Below are 21,056 nucleotides of genomic sequence, written 5' to 3'. Positions count from 1 at the left end.
CACCTACACTGAGGGCAGTGTCCCAGACCATGAAGAGACTGGCAACAGGCTGCTCACAGAGGGTTGAGCAGATGCCCTGTGGTCAAGATGCCTTCTTGACCTCTTCCCATCTAAGATTCCATGGTCAAGCAGGGAGTGTTTTACCTTACTAGTGCTGAACCAGAGTTGGATTTCCAAGTTGCTATATGGGAAGAGAAGAGAACGGAGAGGGAGGGGAAGGAAAGAAGAAAAGAGAGAGAAAATAAAAGAAACAAAGCAGGAAGGAAGACAAGCAGCAGCCTCAGTAACGATACTCATTCCTTTATTGTTGACTTTGTTCATCTGAACAGGGCTAGGGCTGATGGCTTGCTGGCAGCACCAAATGGTAGGTGCCCAACAGCTCAACAGAGAGGCCTCCATCCTAAGCCAGGGGAGACAGAGGATAATATTTATATATATATATTTATAATACGTCCTGTATATTCATATGTATAGAGTGACAAGAGGGCCATCGTACGGTTAACGCTGGAGTTCTAAATAAATACCATAGCAACAGGCACAGAAATTTGGTCCTAATCAAGGCCTGCACTTTGTTAATCCAATGTCTGATCCATTAGAAGGAAAAGAGAGAGACTGAGACCTTGCCACCCCCATTAGCCCTATCCCCAGGATATTTTACACTGAGTGTGAAGAGTCCCCTTAGTGAGGTAAACACATACATCCACATACACGCACACACACATAGGTGACAGGCAGATGGGAAGCTCCTCTCATGACCTCAGGTCCAGAACCTCAGACCTGCGGGGTGGGGAAGTCAGGGATTGTGCTATAAGACTGAGTGACCAAATGACCAGAGAGTGAACAATTGAAGGCAACTGAAGAAATAAGGTCCCCACCCTTGAGCAAATGTGAAAAGATGACAATAGCTCTGTTTCTTCCACCTTCAAAGGCTTGAGTAAGAGAGGGAAGGCTTTCCCGACTTTTATTCGCAGAGTGGGAGATGTAGTCAGCAAGATAAGCCCTTACCTCCCATGACACCTGGGAAGCTTCCAGCCAGCTGCCTTCTCAGCCCAAGTCAAACCTTCTTGCTTAGTTTTCTGATTCAAGTCCTTTCCTGCTCCAATATGTAACTGTTTCCCTTGAAGGAGAGGGGCTTGTGACCAGAAACAAGCTAGGTAGAAGGTCCACAAGGGCTGGGTCCCTTAAGGAAGCTTGAAGGGAAAATACCTCAGAGCCAAAGAAGAGAGGCAAAGTTCAGAGCTAAAAGAACAGGAATTGTGGATAGGTACTATTTCTCTGGGGGCTGGGGAGGAGGGCTATGTGAGGGAACAGTGTCACCCCTGAACATACCAAGGGCTATCTGGTATTGTGGGCCTCAGGTTTCCTCCAATAGATGGGGATCTCCATTCTGTGGGTGGAGTGACCAAGAGAATCTGAAAGCTTTTATGAAAAGAAGTCACATGAAATTAGATGAGGATGAGAATGGAGGCAGATATAAGGAAATCCCTAAACTAGTGATTCCCAACCTTTTGGAAGTCATGACCATTTATTTGAGTTCATGATTTCTGCCCCTCCTCCTCAAGTGTGTATTTTTTAAAAAATTAAATTCAATTAAAATTAAAAGGTTTTTTTGTTTTTTAGAATTCTGTACATCTTCTGAAATGAGACACCATCGACCAATATAACAAATTTTGGGAATTACTATTCTAGGGGCTGATTCACATAATAGCTGCAAAGGAATTGGTTCATTTTCAAGAAGGCAATGTCCCCAAGAACTTGGATTCAGAAGCAATAAGTAGTATTAAGTGATGCTATTAAGAGAGTGCCTGGGACCTCTATCCCTGTGCTGAAACATGGAGGGAAGCACTGGGAATGAAGAGCTGGCTTTTTTTTTCAAAGTCAGGTTGGTGCAGATCCCTCCTGCCGCTTAGAGCTTGGGTCCCCTCGGCGGCTGTGGCAAGACACTGCCTCTTAGACATGGAGAACCAAGCGCTGTCCCCTCCCCGCAAGCATCTTCAACTTGAGCTTGCAAATGGCAGCAACTGCCTTCCCCAGCCCTGGCCCTAGAATCCAGGTGAAGGGTTGAGAGAGAAGGAAGGAAACAGTTTGTAGAGAGCCAGGGCTCTGCATCAAAACTGAAGGTTGTGACCTGATGCAATGAGGTTATTTGAGTCCTTGGAAGTGTCCTAGAGAAAAGCTGAGAGGGGCTGCCTGGGCCCCAGAGAATTCAAGCTTCAGCCCTTGCAGCTCAGCAACACCTCAGGGCTCCCTGGTTATGCCTTCTGGAACCACCATTGCTGGGAAGCAACTTTTCCTCTCTGGACAGCCAACAGTCTTCACCATCAGAAGTTGCCTGGTGGTGTCTCTAAGTGCCACACGGGATGAGAAGGAGATGGAAATCATAGCATGGGATGCGTAGTGAAGAACACTTTTTCTCAGACACCGGCCACCTTCCCTTCAAGAGACAGCCAATATGGGCACTGGCCTGAGGCCCATCTGAGAGGTACTGGCAAGAGGGAAAGGAAGCTGCCCAGTGACTGCTGCCAGCCCCAGAGGCCTCAGTGAAGGTCATTTCCCCCATACCAGCTGAGCTCCATGAATAAATAACATTAAATAAATAAAGGAGGCTAACAATTGAGGGCAGGGGGACGGTGCTAGATTCTCACCCCCTCACATACACACGTGTACACACATACACACACACACACACACACACACACACATGCACACACACAAAGCCGCAGATGAGATGATTTGAGGCTGACTGCCCATATCCCCAGAGTCTGTGGGGCCAGGCCGCATGGTCCTTGGAGGCTGTCACTCGTGGGCCAGCATCGTAGAGGGACGCAGAGAACTGGAGGCCAGTGGGACATGCGAGGTGGAAGAGGGCAGCAGCTGAGGACTCTGGCACCTGGTGGGAGAAGTGGGTGGGAAGGTGGAAAAAGAGCACAGGCAACATGTCAGTAGGTCTAGCCTATCCCTAATTCTCCTTTACTTTACTCCCCATCAATGTGTCCCTTGCCTAATATACTCAGAATCTGTACCTCCCAATGGACCACTGGGTCCTCCTAGTCCCTAGATCAGATTCATCCCCGACTGGCCTTTGGGTATACTGACCAGGACCTGGACTTTCGGACTTTAGCAGTGGAAGGTCTTTCAAGGAAGCTGTCCAGACGCATAAGTCTCTCCATGTGCAGTGCTCGGGGATCCTGTTCTTGGTCATGAGAGAATTCAACCTCAAAGACAGCTGGAGGGGACACATCCAGTTCCAAGAAGAGGATGTTCTCTGCCTGTCCCAGGGAAAGTAAAACCAGACATGGGTACAGATGTGCGTGGCACCATTGCCTTCTCTGCCCACAGCTGATACTGACAACAGATCTGGGACAAGGCAGCTGTGCTGCCGCAGCAAGGTCTGGAAATTACGTTCCCTTGAGTCTAAAGCCAGACCCTACATTGTCAGCATGGCCAATGCATTGATACATTTTCCTTAGTTGTACTTTCTTATTGTTAAGAGAGGGTTCTAGTGGGCTGGGAAGGAGTCATTGGGAAATCATTTACAGATGATATAAAAATGCATTAATAAAATATGTATTGAATTTATTTTTTAATTTTTGAGACTGGGTCTTCTATCCTAGGATGGAAATGCAGGGACCATTAGCAGGCTGGATCTTCCTCTGATTGGTATGGGAACTTTGACTTGTTTCGTTTCTGACCTAGGCTGGTTTGCCCCTCCTTAGGCAACCTGGTGACCCCCTGCTCCCAGGGGCTCACCCTACTGATGCCAGACTGGACCCCCAACTGAATTAGCCCATTACAGCTCAGAATTCCTGAGCCCAAGAGATCCACCACCCAGGTAGCAGGAGTTATAGGCATATGCCATCATGCCCAGATATTTATTGAATTTTTAAAAAATGTACACCCATATGTTACTGCTCAGCTGAAGCCTGAAGCCTGAAGCCTTCATGGTCGTATGTGAAGCATATCATAAAATAAATTCCTCTGTGCCATGAAGGGTAGAATTCCCTAACATGAAAATGTGTATAAGAGTCAGCATTGCATAGTTGATAGAAAGCCAGCTTCAGAGTCAGGAAGCCTTGGGTTGTAGTCCTAGTATGTGGTATCCTGCCACATACTAGCTACATGACTTTGGGCAAATTTTATAGTCTCTGAGTGCTCTTGTCAACTCAGTAAGACCCTAAAATGTTTTTTAAAAGTGTTTTTTTTAAATGAACATCTGTGAGAACTGGGCTTGATAAATGTCCCTCTTCCTAAAATGGAAATAGCTCTGGATTTGGAATCTTAGGACCTGGGTTCAAATCCTAGTTCTGCTACCTATCCTTTCCCTTCTTTGAGCTTCAGCTCCCTGGGAGCTGGGCTAGATGAACTCTAAGGTCCCCCACCTGCTCAAAATCCTCTTTGTTGTACCCTGCCCCTAGCTTGCTCTAGTGATGAGTAGGATAAAGTAGTCAATGATGTCTGAGTATCATACCTCCCTAGGAAATCTTTTCTTTCCCCTCCATCTCCTAATCTCTTACCCTGTATCTGGGGTGGGACCCCATTGCCATGGCAACCCGGGCATACTGGCTGATGGGTCTCTTGTAGCCCACTGCTGAGGTTGGCCGCTTCTTCATTTGGCTGTTATTACTGTAAGGGAGAGATAGTATCAGGATGAGTTTCCTGTGTGCACAAAGGAATGGTGACATCACGAGGGATTAAGTGGCCATTAATGTGCCTAGCAGGCCTCCAGCCCTGCAGGCTCGGTTATTTCCTCTTTCTCATTTTGCTGCTATCTGTCCATTCAAACTAACCTGAACTTGGCCCAGCCGGTTTCATATGTATCATCTGTTCCCAATTTTCCTAGCTAAAGGGGAACAAGGATAGCATAGGTGACTGAAATTCAATATCATATGGGTCAAGAGATTTATAAAATTTTAGTATCTAGGGGTAAGAGACTTACTTCAGCAGCTAGCTCATTCAACCCCCATCCCAAAATTCTACCCCTTACAACACACGGGACAAGGAGTCTAGCCTTCGTTTGAAGACCTGCAAGGAGGGACCCCTTCACCTCTTGAGGTAGTCCATTCCATCTAGGGACTTTTCTCATTGTTAGGAATTTTTTCCCAACATCAAGCTTACTTTTATCTCTTTATAAATGCTCCTAGTTCTACTTTCTGGTGCCAAATGGAACAAGTCTGAAACCTCTTACTCATGACAGTTCTTCAAATATTTTAAGACACTTAACATGTCTCCTCAGTTTTCTCCTCTTTAAACAGCTCCACATCCTTCCCCCTCTTCCTCCTACCGACCTTCAGCAAGATAACTAATGGGTAATGGTATTGGTAAATCTGCCTTTTTATGGTAGAGGAGAAAGGGCACAGGACTGGGATCTGGAGGGCGTGGGTTTGAAGCCCAGGGAGGGGTCTCACTGCTGTCAGTCAATCGACAAGCATTTATTAATAATCACCCACCAGGTGGGTGCCAAGTATTCTCCTAAGCATTAGGGTTACAGATACAGAAAGGAGATAGGGCAGCGAGATGGAGCAGTGGATAGCACACCAGCCTTGGAGTCAGGAGGACCTGAGTTCAAATTTGACCTCAGAAACTTGACATTTACTAGCTGTGTGACCCTGGGCAAGTCACTTAAACTCATTGCCTAACCCCCCAAAAAAAATAGACAAAAAGGAGAGAGTTACTGCCCCCCAGGAGCTGACACTCTACATTTTTAAATGGTCATAAAGTTAATATTGCTAACATTATAGACAAAGAGAGGTTTGATGAATCCTTTGGCACTGAAAATGGAACTTCCAACTTCCATGCCTCTTTTGACAGGAAGCTGGCTTCAATCCAATTCAAAAAGTATTTAAGGGCCCACTATGTGTAAAGGGGGCAGCTAGGTGGTGCCAGGTCAAGAGGAGGCCTCTTTCTGAGTTCAAATCTGGCCTCAGACACTAGCTGTGTCACCTCGGGCAAGTCACTTTAACCCTGTTTGCGTCAGTTTCTTCATCCACAAAATAAGCTGGAGAAGAAATGGCATCTGGTGTCTTTGCGAAGAAAGCCCCAAATGAGGTCACAAAGGGTCAGACACAACTGAAAAATGACTAAACAGCTATGGAAAATAAGAACAGTGGGGACACAGAAATACATATGGTCCCTTCCCTGAACGAATTTACAGTTTTATTGGGAAGACATATGAAATCATTAAATAGCAATATTTAGTAATAATAATAATAATAATATCTAGCATTTATATAACACTTTTAGGTTTGCAAAGCACTTTACAAATATCTCATTTGGCCTCACAATGATCCTGGGAGGTAAAGCTATTATTCTCCCCATTGTATAGATAAGGAAACTGAAGTTGACAGAAGTAACTTGCCCAGGGTCATGCAACTAGTTAGTGTCCAGGTCCGGAGTTGAACTCAGGTCTACCTAAACTCCAGGTCTGGCCTTTCAGCCACTGTACCACTTTGCGGCCTATGGCAAGGGCATTGGATTTAGGGTCAAACAATCCTGGTTCTACTACCTAATACTTTTGTGATCTTGGCCAAGTCCCTTTACCACTCAGGTCTCTGAGTGGTAAAACAAGGTGGTTAGACTACAAACACGACTTACTACCTATGTGACCTTAGGACTGTCACTTAACCTCCTTGGCTTTACTTTCTTCATCTGAAAAATGACAGAGTTGGAGTAAATGGCCTCTATGGCCTAGCTCTGTGATAGTGACTCTAAAGTCTGGCATTGCCCTATATCCTATGACCTTTGTTTACCTTTAAAAGATGATACCAGTTAGCAATGAAATAGTCAAAAGGTTGGCATCTGGAAGAAGACCCAGAAGCAATGGCCTGGATTATTCACTCACTGGCTACGCAGTCCTTAAGTAACTGAATAGGCAGCCCTGGAAGGCATCAACAATGCTTCTATTTCTGCAGTGGGAAAGTAATGGAAAATTATGCAACTATCAACCAGCCAATCATGTGCTAGGAGCTCTGGTCTCCACCAATAGGGCGGTTCCCAGTGATTCCCTTGGCATTGACTGAGCTATGTCATGGAGTATGGACTTGGGTAATGGATGACTTTGGCTTCTCCCTCTGAAGGATTTGGGGCAGTGACAGGAAGAGTGAATAGCGGAAGCAACTGGGGAAAGTATTTTTGCTTCTTTAGCTGGCACAGAGGGGAAAAAATGCAGTCAGTGCCATCTTGAAGTTAAAGGGCACTTTCACTTGAAGTGAAAGGAATGAAACAGAAGTAAAAGATCTCTCTGAGTCCTGCTTTAATCCAACAAGCAATTATTAAACGCCTACTCCCTGGAAGCACTGTGCTAGTACTCAAGCATGTGAAGGCTCTACCTTTTTCATCAGTGTAGGAAGTGTCTGGTGTTGGAGTGCTCTTTACCAGTGCAGATGACAGCCCATTGATAACTTTGATTTAAGTCCTAGGGAGGAACTGGAAATTCAGGGAGGTTAAATGACTTGCTTTTAGCCACACAGGTTAGGGAGTATTTGAGAGAGAATTTGAATTCAGATCTCTCTGACTTCAAGCCCAAATTTCTACCTACCATTCTACTTTACTAGAGAAATGTTGTTGTTTGTCCTTCATTCTTGAAGAAGACCATGATCAGGGAGGTGATGCCATGACATGCAAGTGAATTGGATTTAAGTGAGGTAAGGCTGTGCAAAGTCACCAGCCTCACTTTCTCCTCTGGAGCCATCTCGATCCAGTGGCCAGATACAGATCAGGACAACTGGAGATGGCCGGGGATACAGTGGAGGACCTCGACCTTTTTAAGCTAAGGTCTCTAACAAGTCTCAGTTTGACTGAGGCAACGCCCGTTCAGTGATTAAGGCTTAATGAGAAATGAAGTAGAGAAAGGCCTCTTTGGTCAAAAAAAATAAAATCCATCTGGGAGGAGAAGACCCTCAGGGTTTCTAGCCAAAATAGAAACAATTGCTATTTACATTCATTCTGAGGAAAACTGGCTAGAAAGACAAAGAATAACAATCCCTTAAGGGGTGGAGAAAGCATGCATCTGTTTCCTTTGCAGGAGGGGAGTAAATTTTCTATGCTGCCTTAGAAAGGGGCAATATTGGAGGAGAGAAAGGGATTGAAAGACAAAGGCAGAAGAAGGGAAAGTAACAGGAAGAAGCAAAAAAAAAAGCACGAAAATAGGGAAGAAAAAGGGAAAAAAACAGAAAGGAGGAGTCAGGTGAAAAGACAAAACAGTCTCAATTCTGGTGCTACCTCTTTTGGGAACTCTACCCTGCACCCATTTGAAAGTTTGTTCCTACCTCAAATTTTCCTAGAGCACTTCGTCTGGATCTCTTCCTCTGCCCCCAGCACTTCCTACCTGGTATCATATTTATGAGAGAGAGAAAGAGCTCTCAGACTTTGACTGATTATATCTACATATGAAAGCTTCAGAATGTAGCTGGGCAGATTGGAGAGACAAAAGCCCTACTCACTGGGTTCAATCTTTCTCTCACCTACATGCAAGAGGGAAATGGATTTGGAGCTAAAAACAATAACCAAGACAAAAAACCCCCCAAACCCCACCAATTAATGGACTTGGTGTGTGAGGGGGAAATGGCTTGCTGAGGACACAGAGGTCTTCTAGCCAAGAATCTGAAAGAGAACAGATAAACAACTCCTAAGGGAAAATTGCTGAGAAAGGCTTTTTCTAGGCTGGCTGTATGGCTGAAGTGAAGGCAGCAGCTTTTCTGAAATGGCTATATAAAATGCTTCTAGCTTGTAACTAAAAACATGGCAGAACCCACTTGTCTCATGAAGAAGAGAGAGTACTATAGTTAAGGATTTTCAGCTGAAGTCAGAAAACAGAAGCCAGAAGCAGAGAGAAGCCCTGATAACACATGACTATTAGGAAGGAGCCAGCACCTCCAGCAGAGACCGACCATCTGGGAACAAGTCCAGCAGAAGCAGCACGAGAACATTACTAGAAGACGTCAAAGGTCCCACGACCTGGGAGGCATGGGTTGTTCCTCCATACGTGTGTGCCCTTGACCACTTGTGTTCCCTCTGTGTCCATCTAAGCGTACATCCTGGCCAAACACATGCCCTCGTGTGTGTGTGTGTGTGTGTGTGTGTGTGTGTGTGCATGTCCACCCACATTTCTAGCCAAGTATTTCCTATGTGTACACCTCTCTACTTGTGTGTTCTGTATGTCCGTCCTTCCTACTGCTGATTTGTATATCTGTGGAAGGATACCTGAGCTATATGAGGAAAATATTTTATTTATATTTTTCTACTATACCCTTTCATTAAATGCCTTTGCTTTGAACTAATTGTGCTCTCTGGTTGATGATTAAAGATAAACACATCAATGGGGGCTAATGAGCCATGGTTTTAGTGGATACATAGATCCACAGAGTGCATTGAATCTGAGGTGGCCTTCTTTGGGGGACCCATCCAATGAGTTGGGGGGATGCCTCAGGCACTACATTTATCTTTGTACATTTCACACTTCCCACTACAATGGAAACTCCTCAAGGGAAGGGTCTGTGCCATTTTCAAACTTTGTACACTCTGTAAATTGCATTATACCTTATATATAAGAGGTGCTTGATAAATATTTGTTGAGGGAAAAATTATTCATTTGCATCCATCATTTCCTGAATGTTGTGTGGTAGAGTCATGGTGGTCTTCAAGTCAGAAGACCTCGATTCAGTTCCTGATTTTACTACTTATTAGTCTTATAGTCTTGAGCAAGCCCTTTATCTTCTGTGTGCCTCAGTTTTCCCCTATGTAAAATGGGAAAATTCTACCCTCACTATGTATCCACACAGAGCTGTCAAGAGAATCAAATGAGACAATGTGTGTGAAAATGTTTAATAAACTATAAAGTGATACATAGGTACTATTTATGTTTTATTGATAGTGAAGGAGAAAAACCATTAAACATCAGTAATAAGATTTATAGCCCAAGTTGGAGCCTGATAAGTCATCTGGTGCACTAACTAGCTGTGTGACTTCAAGTTAAATTATGACCTCTCTGGGCCTCTGTTTCCTCATCTGAAGAATGGGGGCTGTGATATCTGCCCTACACAACCCATAGGATTTTTCTGAAGAGAGAATATAATAAAAGATATGATGATGTTCTGAAAAGAATAAGATAATAGTAGCTCACATTAATATGGGGCAGTGGATAGCATGCTGGCCCTGGGGTCAGGAAGACTTGAATTCAAATTTGACCTCAGACACTTACCAGCTGTGTGACCCTGGGCAAGTTACTTAACCCTGTTTGCCTCTCGTTTTTTTGTCTGTTAAATGACCTGGAGAAGGAAATGGCAAACCACTCTGGTATCTTTGCCAAGAAAACCCCAAATCGGGTCATGAAGAGTTGGACATGACTGGAACAGCTCAACAACAACAACAACCCATTTCTAGAGTGTTTTAGGGCTTGCAAAGCACCTCACATGTGGTATCTCATTTTATCCTCCTAACAGCCTCGTGGGGTAGTCACTATTATTATCTCCAGATTACAGACAAGGAAAATAAGGGTGACTTGCCCAGGGTCACAAAGCTAGTGTCAGAATGCCTGAGGAAGAATTCAAACTGGGGTCTTCCTGACTCCAAGCCCCACTAGTTAAAAAAAGGATACAATACAAATGCCAAGTATTATTGTTAACATTATAAATAACACAGGTGGTAATGATAAAAACGTCTGACTGGTGGAGCTCTCCTTAGAACATGAATCATAATTAGTAGCTGGCTGGTATAATGTACTGGGTTACTAAAGATTATAGAAAAGGGGGACAAAGGGTCAGTGTGGTCTTTGATGGGTCAGGGAGACCCGGTTAGGACCAGGCAGTCACCCATCCTTTATAAGGTTCAAGGCAATTTTGAGGCAATTAAGGATAATATAGAGAGACCCTAACAGCTGCCAGGCAGGATGGTTGTGTGAATGTCAACTACAGGGCATGCAAATTGACACAAGGCTCTTGGCAGCAGGGGGGTGGGGGGGCAGGGAATGTGTTATGTTTTTTCTGTCTCATGACATCATCCGATCTGGTAAACAGTGCTGCAGGTCAAGTGTCTGCTGGCAGAATGAGCCAATGAAAGGTGCCACGGATATTCTAGGAGAGTTCAGAGAATTCTGCCTTGCAAAGAGTACACAAGACCTTTGTGACAGCCAATCTCTCCTACCTGGGTTCTGTTCTCCTCGGTCTTTATCTAAGCAAGAAGTATGACTTATGGCTGATTGCCCAGAACAGAGGTCATCCTCCCTATAGAGGCTAGATTGCTCCGGCTATATCCACATCTGCAGGGAATCCCAAGGGCCCAAATGACCATATCTTGACAGCTGTGTGGTATAACAGTTAGAGTGGTGGAGCTGGAATCAGGAAGACCTATGTGCAAATCATATTTCTCACCCTTAGAAGTTCTGTGATCAGCCCAAGTCACTTTACCTATGAGCCTCAGTTTCCTTACTTGTCAAAGAAGAGGGTTGGAACAGGCATCTAAGGTACTTTCTAGCTCTAAATCTACGATCCTGTAATCTTTACTAACACTTAAATCCATCTTTTATGCTCCATCTCAATGGCTGAAGGCTGTCCTATTATAGGCTATATCTCACCATTGCTGCGTCTTCCCCTTCACCTGTCTCTGGATGTTTACCATCCAAGCTGCCATTCAGCTCTCAGCACTGTGTCATTTTTCTCCTAATTCAGAGATGTCAAACACAAGGCCTGGGGCTGCATGTAGCCCGCAATACTCTGGAGTGTGACCCAGAACCAGATTAAAATGGGGTTCCTATCTGATTTTAATGTGTTAATTAAAAAAACTTATATATAAATATATGTCATTTTCTAAGTCAATATGTGGCCCACAGGGATCCTTATGTAGTGGCCCTAATCTCTATTTGAAAGTGTAAAGTTTATTCCAACCCCTATTTTACAAATAAGAAAACTGTGACCTAACAAAGGTTAAGTGACTTGCCCAAAGTCACAAAAGGAGGAAGAGCAGAGATTTGAACCCAGCTCATGTGACCCCTTCAGAGGACCAGCACTCTTTCCATTATATCAAATCATGGCTAGAGATGGTTTTAAACAGAGTTCTCCTCCAGTCACTTGTACCCAGCACCACAAATTCAGACTTCTTCCTGGTTTGCCTTTGCTCATATTTGTTACTTCTAGCATTCATTAAGTACCATCCAGGTGCCAAGCACCATTATTCAATTTATTCCATCTATCCAAATGTCTAATCCAGTGGCAGGACAAGACATTTGCATACCTCAGGCAAGGTTTGAAAACTACACACAGGCTTTGAGCATTCACCCCCCCACCCCCAAATTTCCAGTGGCTCCCTATTCCCCTCCAAATAGAATACAAATTCCTCATCCTGGCATTTAAAGCCCTGCACAATCCAGATCCAATTTGCCTTTCCATCATTATTTCACATTCTTAGTTCCAGGCCAGATTAAAAGGTAGTTCCTAGCGGATGTTAATGTGTTGCTGTATTATTATTATTATTATTATTATTATTATTATTATTATTATTATTATTATATAATAATAATAATAATAATAATAATAAAAAGGGAAATACATAAACTGCATGGTTCTCTAAGTCAATATGTGGTCCACAGGCATCCTTTTATATGTTGAGTGGTTCCTCTAGTTTGTCCCGCCCCCTATTTTACAAATGAGAAAACTGTGCCCTAAGGAGATTAATGCCCCGCCCAAAGCTACACAAGAAAGAAGAGCAGAGATTCGAACCCTGCCCATCTGACTCTTTGAGAAGGCCAGGACTCTTTATATTACATCAAGTCATGGCTGGAGATGGTTTTAAATGGAATTCTTGAGCATACAATAATAATATAATGAGATCATTGTGGTGCAATGGTAAGCGCCTGACAGTGAGGTTAGAGTGGACGCTTTGAAGAAAAGGAGCTACTGCAAAGACAGCTAGGTGGTGCAGTAGATGGAGCATCAGGCCCAAAGTCAGGAAGACTCATCTTCCTGAGTTCAAAACTGGCCTCAACCACTAGCTGTGTGACCCTGGGCAAGTCACTTAACCCTGTTTGCCTCAATTTCCTCATCTGTCAAATGAGCTGGAGAAGGAAATGGCAAACCGCTCCAGTATCTCTGCCAAGGAAACCCCAAATGGGGTCACTGAGAGTCAGACACGACTGAATAACAATAAGCAGAAGTACTTGGAAAAGCATCTGCTGTCAGCACATATCAGGTTTACTGCGTGTGATGGGGCAGAAGGTAGGAGGGCAATTCTAGGGAGCTGACATACTAGAAAACAAACAGTACTGGACAAACCAATTAACTTCTGCTGGCTTTGGTTTCCTCATTTCTAAAATTGTGGGGATCAAATGATATGACACATATAAAGTTCTTTAAAAATAATTGTGAGGGGGCAGCTAAGTGGCACAGGGATGAAGCATGGGTTTTGGAGTCAGGAGGACCTGAGTTCAAATCTGGTCTCAGACAATTACTAGCTGTATAACCCTGAGCAAGTCACTTAACCTTAATTGCCTCCCCCAAGCCCCCCAAAAAACAAACCAAAAAAACCCAAACCCAAATTAGTTGTAAGAGGCAGCAAGGGGTAGTGAATATAAAGTGCTGAACTTGGGTTCAGGAAGATCTGGGTTCAAGTCCTGTCTCAGACACTTGACTAAGCTGTATGTGACTGTGGGCAAGTCTCTGAGCCTCATCCCTTCCAGAACACCCAAATTCCCCCAACCCTCCAAAAAAAGAAAATTATCCTATGCCATTTTTATATTTTCCTCTGAAAGAGAGGAGGAATGTGTCCTTTACATTTGATCATATGATGATATCATTAACCATGAGGTTACAAAAAAGTTTTGTTGCCTCTCAATGCAAACTTTATTTACATGTAATATTCCATGATCCTATATTATATTATATATAAATATATTATATAATATGCAATATGTTATATTAATTATATATTAATAATAATCCTATTATTCTATTAAGAGGAACATAAAGCTCTTAATATGTATGAAGTACAGGGGCACAAAGAGAGAAAACTTAGAGTAAGCAGAACTGGATCTGCACCCTGACTCCCTACTACTTTTATGATCTCCAGCAAACTGGTTGTCTCATCTATAAAATGGGAACAATAATACTTGCACTAAGTACCTCACAGGGTTATTTTGAGAACCAAGTGAATATGAAACCATTTCCTAACTGAGAAAACCCTATTTAAACAAGAGGGCACATATTTCCAAATGCTATCTTTTTTTTTTCACCTTTAAATGATCTGCACTGTTCTTGTTGGCATAATACAGTGGCCCAATACAAACTGAAATCTCCAACATTTGCACTAACAACATGTAATAATTCTGCAGCTTGAAGCCCTTCTGTGGACAGAAAAATTTTTTAGTGGTTAGACTGCTAGACTAGGAATGAGGAAGATCTGGGTTTCAGATCTTTTCTCTTGTACTTACTAGTTGTCAACTTCTACCTCAGGTAACTTTTTCTAACTTCCATTCTCTCTGAGTGTCAGTTTCTTCATCTGTAAAATGGGGATAATAAAAGCAACTATCTAATACGGATGTCATCAGGAGCAAAAGGGATAATTTATGTACTGTACCCAAAAAAGCACCAGCTCTGGAGTCAAAAGCCCTGGGTTAAGATTTAGCCTCTGAAAATGACTACCTTTGTGACCTTGGGGAAGTCACATACTTTCTTCGGGCCTCAATTTCCTTAGCTGTAAAATGAAAGGCAGACTAGGTAGTCTTAGGGGGTCCCTTCCACTTTTAGATCTCTGATTCTATGTAAAGCCCTTTGCTATATATACGTGTCAGCTATAGATTATTACCCAAAATTACATCAGCAAAGAACAAACTGTAGCAGGTTATAACAGGGCCAGACCAAGAGTCTGACATCTCACCACCAGCCCAAGTTCAGAAAGACTCATCATCAGGGTGTGGCCCAAACCAGATTAAAATGGAGTTCCCATCTGATTTTAATATGTTGATATATTCATAAAAAATAAATACACAAATGTGTTTTCTAAGTCAGTATGTGGCCATCACTGGGAGTTGATTTTTTTTTGAGGACAGCAACTCATTAACTAACAAGTGATTAAAACTTCTACTGCTACAGGGGATAATTGTAATCTGCATGGGAATTGAAGAACAACCAACATGGATGGAATCATAGATACCTGATGTATTTTAGAAGCCAAAAGGGCCCTTGCTATTTATTAAATACTTGTCAATTACTTAAGTAATGAAAAAAATATTAGGAAAGACTAATACTTTCCTCCTTAATATGGCATGTAATTCACAATAAGGTCAAGTTGGAAGGGGCCTTGCAGAAAATGTAGCCTAACTCTTTTATTTTATAAAGAAGGAGACTGAGGGCAAGAAACGTAACATGAATTTTCCACAATCATACAACTAGTTAGAAATCAAGCCTTCTGACTCCTAGTTCACAGCTTTTCCCACTATATAATTATTTTGCTTGGATTTATTAGTAAGCCTTGTTAAAGTCAACTGTTTCTCAATATTCCCATTTTTAAGGTGAATTTTTTTTTCTCCATAGGTTTTTGACACCTTGTTTTGACAAACAAAATTTGCCACCTCCCATATTGGGCCCTTCCTGAGTCCCCTATTTCTTACCATTCTTTCCTTCTTGAATTTGCTTATGCTTTCCTTATCAAATTACCTTGTATTTATCATATACAGAGAGATAGTGTAGTGTAAGGAATAGAGAGCAGCCCTTGTAGGCCCCAAGAGCTGGGTTCAAGGCCTGCCTCTGACACAAACTTTGCTTGGATTCACTCAAAGGATGGCACTTGAGGACCTAGAGGGCTACATGTGGCCTCGAGGCCTCAGATTCCCCACCCCTTCTCTGACACATATTGTCTATGTGATCCTGGGCAAATCACTTCACTCTCAGGGACCAGGAAAAATTTCAAGACTATACGTGACAAATCTGTCTTTGCAGAGGTAGCTTTTCTTTAGAACTCCTTATACCAATGAAATCACATGCCCTGCCCCCTTTCCCCAAGAAAAGCATGTGTAATGTAATGTCCTTCAAAGCCAAAACTGTTTAATTTTAGTCTCTGTGCCTAGCATGGTGTCTGGCATGTGACAGACAGTTAATAAATGCTTATTGACTGAGCGTTTAATTATTTGAGTACATGTTGTATTCCTTCAGTAAAATTTAAACTCATTAACAGCAGGGACTATTTCATTTTAGTCTTTCTATCCCCAATGCCTTGCATACAGTAGGTACTTAATAAATACTTTTTTAATTGCCTTAAAGCCAAATGTAATAAAGAGAAGTATTTCCCCTATTGATTCATCCTATTTATTTTGATATCTTTTACCCCAACGCTTTTATCTTGCATAGTTTCTGTTCATAGACATATTGTTACACATTAATCTGTAACCACACTAAACCAGGTATGCCTAAGGACACACCAAATATAATGCAAGGTTATTGAAGGGGACAGATTCCAAAATTAGTAAAATAGCTTGTTGGAGGACAGAATTTTTCTGGGGCCAAGCCCTTGCTGGGGGTGGGAGTGGGGGTGGGGTTTGCTAAGAGAGATCAGTAAAACAGTAAATGTTTGTAAATGTTGTAAATGTGAATTACTTAAGTAATGAAAAAAAAATAGCAGGAAAGACTAATACTTTCCTCCTTAACGTGGCATGTAATTCACAATAATGTCAAGTTGGAAGGGGCCTTACAGAAAATATAGCCTAACTCTTTTATTATAAAGAGAAGGAAACTGAAGGCAAGAAATGTAACATGAATTGGAGAGTAAATGTTAGCATAGCCTCTAATTTAAGTTGGATGCTGGAAGCTCAGGAGTGGCTTCTTTAAGATATGGAAAAACCCCAAACAAACAAAAGAGGTAATGTAAGGTACAGAGGCCTCTAACGATTGGTCAGGGAGATGCCTAGGGGTTTCTGGCTCCCAGCAGGAATATGTTGCACATCTGGAGAAAAGGTGATACTACTTAAGCACAGTTGAAATCTCTGACAAATTAACTTTTCGAAGCAGGCTGTGGAAGATAGCATCTTACACATGAGAGACAGTCAGCGTCCCCAAAGGTCTTAACAGGCAAGAAGGACTGGTTGTGTCTAATCTATTGTCCTATAGCTCTTCTCTTTTTCACAGCCAAACTCCTAGAAAGGGTGTTTTCCCTTTCTCCCAGCTTACAGTTCCTTACCTCCACTCATTTCTCAACCCTTAGCAATCTGCCTTCTGAGCTCAGCCTTTGCTGAAACTGCTTTCTCCAAGGTAACAGGCAGGCTCTTAACTGCCAACTCCAGTGACCTTTCCTCAGTCCTCATTCTATCTGACCTCTCCGCAGCCCTTTTCTCCCCCTCCATTAAGTTCCTTCCAACAATCCAAGGTTTTGTTTTTACATCGTGATCATTTCTGGATTTGTCCCCTCCTTCCACTCTCCATATTCACATCAGCATCGAGTCCTCCCTTGTAACAAAGATTGTTGTTGTTCATCCTTCGCTCTCAGAAAGAACCAATGACATCAGGAGGGTGAAGTCTTGACTTGCAAGTGAATTGATTTAAGTGAGGCAGAGCTGTGCAGAGTCATTACTCTCTCCTCCAGAGTCATTGGGATCTAGTAGAAAGACATAAATCAGGACAACTGGCAATGGTCCAGGATGCAGTGGGAGACCTTGGCCTTTTTAAGCTAAGGTCTTTCCCAGGTCTCAGTTCGTCTATGGCAAAACCTATTAAAGGCTAGGCAAGAAAGAACAATTGTGCAAAACCAACTAATTTGGTGCCTGAATTTGTATGGAAAATTCTATACCAACAGCCCCTAACTCTCTCCTGACACTGTCAACCACTGCATCCCTTTGAATGTTCTCTCCTTTGGCTTCTGTGGTGCTTCTCTCTCTTGCTTCTCCTCCTGAATATTTGACTGATTCTTCTCTGTCTTCTTTGCTGATCAATCTATCAATAAACAAGCATTTATCAAGGGCCTCCAATCTCGTCCTTTTCTTGCCCATAAAACGTGGGCATCACCCAAGTCTCCATCTTGAGTCTTCTTCTCTTCCTTGGTGATCTCATTAGTTCCCATGGGATTTAATTATCATCTCCTTGCAAATGACTCCCAAATCTACATGCAGTTCTAATATTTTTTCCTGAACTTTAGTCCTGCATTACCAACTGTCTGCTGGGCATCTCCACTTGGATGTCCCATAAACATCTTACACTCAACACACACAAAAGTGAATCCATTAAATTTTTCCTCATATCCAATTCTCCTCCAAACTTCCCTCTTTATGTTAATGGTACCATCATGCTTCCAGTCAACCAAGTTCCTAACCTTCAAATAATACCTTCCTCCTCCTCCTGCTCCTCCTCCTCCTTCTTCTACATCCATATCTAATCAGTTGCCAAATTTAGAATCTATCTCTGAATCATCTCTTGCATCCGTCCTCTTCTCTCCATTCACATAGCCTCTGCTCTAGGTCAAGCCTTTCTTCCTTCTTGACTGGACTACTGCAGCTGGACCAGATTTCCTGCTTCCTGTTTGTCCTTTCTCTAGTTTTTCCTCCACAAATTGATATTTCAAAAACACAGATCTGACCACTTCACTCCCCTGATCAAAAATCTTCATTGACTCTCTATTACATCTAGGATAAAATCCATCATCCATAGTCTTCCATGAAATTTGTCCACTATCTAGCTCCTTCCAACTCACCTTTCGAATCCTACTACATATTTTTCCCTTTAACACACTCTCTATTCTAGTTAAACTAGCCTCCTAGCTGTTCCCTATACATGATATTCAATTTCCTGATCTAAGACAACTCTAAAAGACTCATGATAGAAAATGCTATCCACATCCAGAGAAAGAACAATGGAGTCTGAATGCAGATCAAAGCATACTATTTTCACTTTATTTTTTTTCATGGTTTTTTCCTTTTGTTCTGTTTCTTCTTGCACAACATGACTAAGGTGGAAATGTGTTTTACATGATTGGACAAATATAACATATCAGATTGCTTGCCATCTTGAGGAGGGAGGGAAGGAGAGAGAAAAATTTGGAGCCCAAAATCTTATTAAAAAAAGAATATTGAGAATTATCTGTGCATGTAATTGGAAAAAGTAAAATACTATATACATTATATTCAGTTTCCCATCCCTGTGCTCCCATGCCTGGAACACAATCCCTCTTAATGCTGATCTTCTGGAATCCCTAAGCTTCTTCAAGACCTAGCTCTGGTGCTATCTCCTATATCAAGCCTTTCCTGGCTCCTGCTAGTCACTAATAGTCTCTCCTTGAAATTGCTTTGTATTATTTTTGTATACACTTAGCATTTGCTTATCTATATCTACATATTTTATACACACACATATGTGCATATTATATATATATATATATATATATACACACATATATACATGTGTGTCTGTATACTAGACTATAAGCTTCTTGAGGGCAAGAACTACTTCGTTTTTATCTTTGTATTCTCAGCACCTATTATATATCATGGTATGCATATAAGAAAATGGGTATTGAATAAATTTAGTAGGCATAAATGTAAAGCCCTATACTTGAATTCAAGAGGCAAGGTCTCAGGAAGTGATATTCCTACCCTACTCTGTCCTAGTCAGACCCCATGTGGAATTTTGTACCTTTGGTACCACCTTTTAGGAAGAAAGTTGATAAGCTAGAGGAGCATGTGCAGAGGAAGGTGACCACAATGGCAAGAGGACCTTATGGTATGAGAATTAGTTGAAGAAAATGGGAATGTTTAGCCTGGAGAAGAGACAACTTAGGGAGAATATACTAGATATCTTCAGGTATGTGAAAACACAGGAAAGAGGGATCAGATTTATTCTGTTGACCCCAGATGACAGTCAGAACCAGGAGTGGTTCTATCTTGGAAGTTACAGACAGGCAGTCTGATATAATTACAATTATTCATAAATGGAAGGGGCACCTTAGGAGGTGCTTCCCCTTCCTATTCCCCAGATGTCCTGGATAACCATTTGTTAGAGAAGTCATAAAGGAGATTCCAATTCAGGTATGGGCTAGACGAAACGATCTTAGAGTTTCCTTCCAACTCGGAGATTCTCCAAGCTATTGGACCCAAACAAAGCTGGAGTTGACTAGCACGTTTCTTTGAGGGACGTTCGGAAAGTTAAGTAGAATCACAGAATGCCACAACTGGAAGTAACTTTGTAGGTCATCTAGTTCAACTGCCTCATTTTTCAGTTGAGCAAACTGAGGTCCAGAGAAATGAAATCATTGTCTCCAAGTCTGTGTGACCTTTGTTAGTGGTAGAACCAAGGAGACCCAAGTCTCCTGACACCTCTTCCAGGACTCTTTCCATTGCCATTAAATATCTTTTTAAAGTTAGGGACAACAAAAATAGCAATAATAATGATAATAATTCATTTATACAGTGCTTTGAGGTTTGCAAAGTTTTCCAGATACGTTATCTTATTCAAGGTAAGAACAAAAGGCAGGCAGCAGTATGGTGCAGAGGAAGAAGTGCTGAATTTGGAATTGGAAGCCCTGGGTTTGAATCCCACCTGAGCAAGTAACTTAACATCTCTGGGCCTCACTTTCTTTTTTCTTTTCTTCCTTTTTTTTTGGGGGGGGGGCAATGGTGGTTAAGTGACTTGCCCAGGGTCACACAGCTAGTAAGTGTTATGTGTCTGAGGCCAGATTTGAACTCAGGTTCTCCCGAATCCAGGGCCGGTGCTCTATCCACTACACCACCTAGCTGCCCCCCAAACTCGGGTTATGGGCTTTACTTTCATGAATCATACAATAAGAAAGTTGGAGTAGATGCTTTCTGAGGTACTTTCCCACTCTAAACCTATGATCCTATGAATAAAAGAGAAAAAGTACTAGGAATGGTAACATTTAAGAGATTATATGTAAAGATTCCCAATTATATCCTAGCGAATCTTTCCTTTTTCCAAAAACTGTTCTAAAAGTCCTACCTGTTTTAAGATGAGTTTAGTTTTTCAGTCTAGCTTTTTTAAAATGAATAATCTTGTCATTAATAAAGCTGGTTATAAGTCTGGGAACCAGATGACGTCTAGGATCTCCTCAACTTTTTATTGCTGATTCTGAACTACCAT

The 21,056-nt window shown here is 42.2% G+C and overlaps 1 protein-coding gene across 1 annotated transcript in view; it reads right to left on the bottom strand.

Annotated features, from left to right (window-relative positions):
• Positions 1-284: 284 nt before the first annotated feature.
• Positions 285-21,056, bottom strand: part of KIF3C (kinesin family member 3C) — a 61,073-nt gene continuing 40,301 nt past the window's right edge. Inside the window, exons 6-8 of the mRNA XM_020983925.2 lie at positions 4,515-4,623; positions 3,097-3,269; positions 285-2,890 (exon numbers count right to left, since the gene is read on the bottom strand). Coding sequence (XP_020839584.1) covers positions 2,797-2,890; positions 3,097-3,269; positions 4,515-4,623 — 376 coding nt within the window. The 3' untranslated portion in view covers positions 285-2,796. The remainder of the gene's footprint in view (positions 2,891-3,096; positions 3,270-4,514; positions 4,624-21,056) is intronic.

The sequence above is a fragment of the Phascolarctos cinereus genome, unplaced genomic scaffold, assembly GCF_003287225.1.
Source record: "Phascolarctos cinereus isolate Bilbo 61053 unplaced genomic scaffold, phaCin_HiC Scaffold_2;HRSCAF=192, whole genome shotgun sequence".
Lineage (NCBI taxonomy): Eukaryota > Metazoa > Chordata > Mammalia > Diprotodontia > Phascolarctidae > Phascolarctos > Phascolarctos cinereus.
Note: the sequence above shows the minus strand (reverse complement) of the source record. Positions and strands in the feature narration are given on the sequence as shown.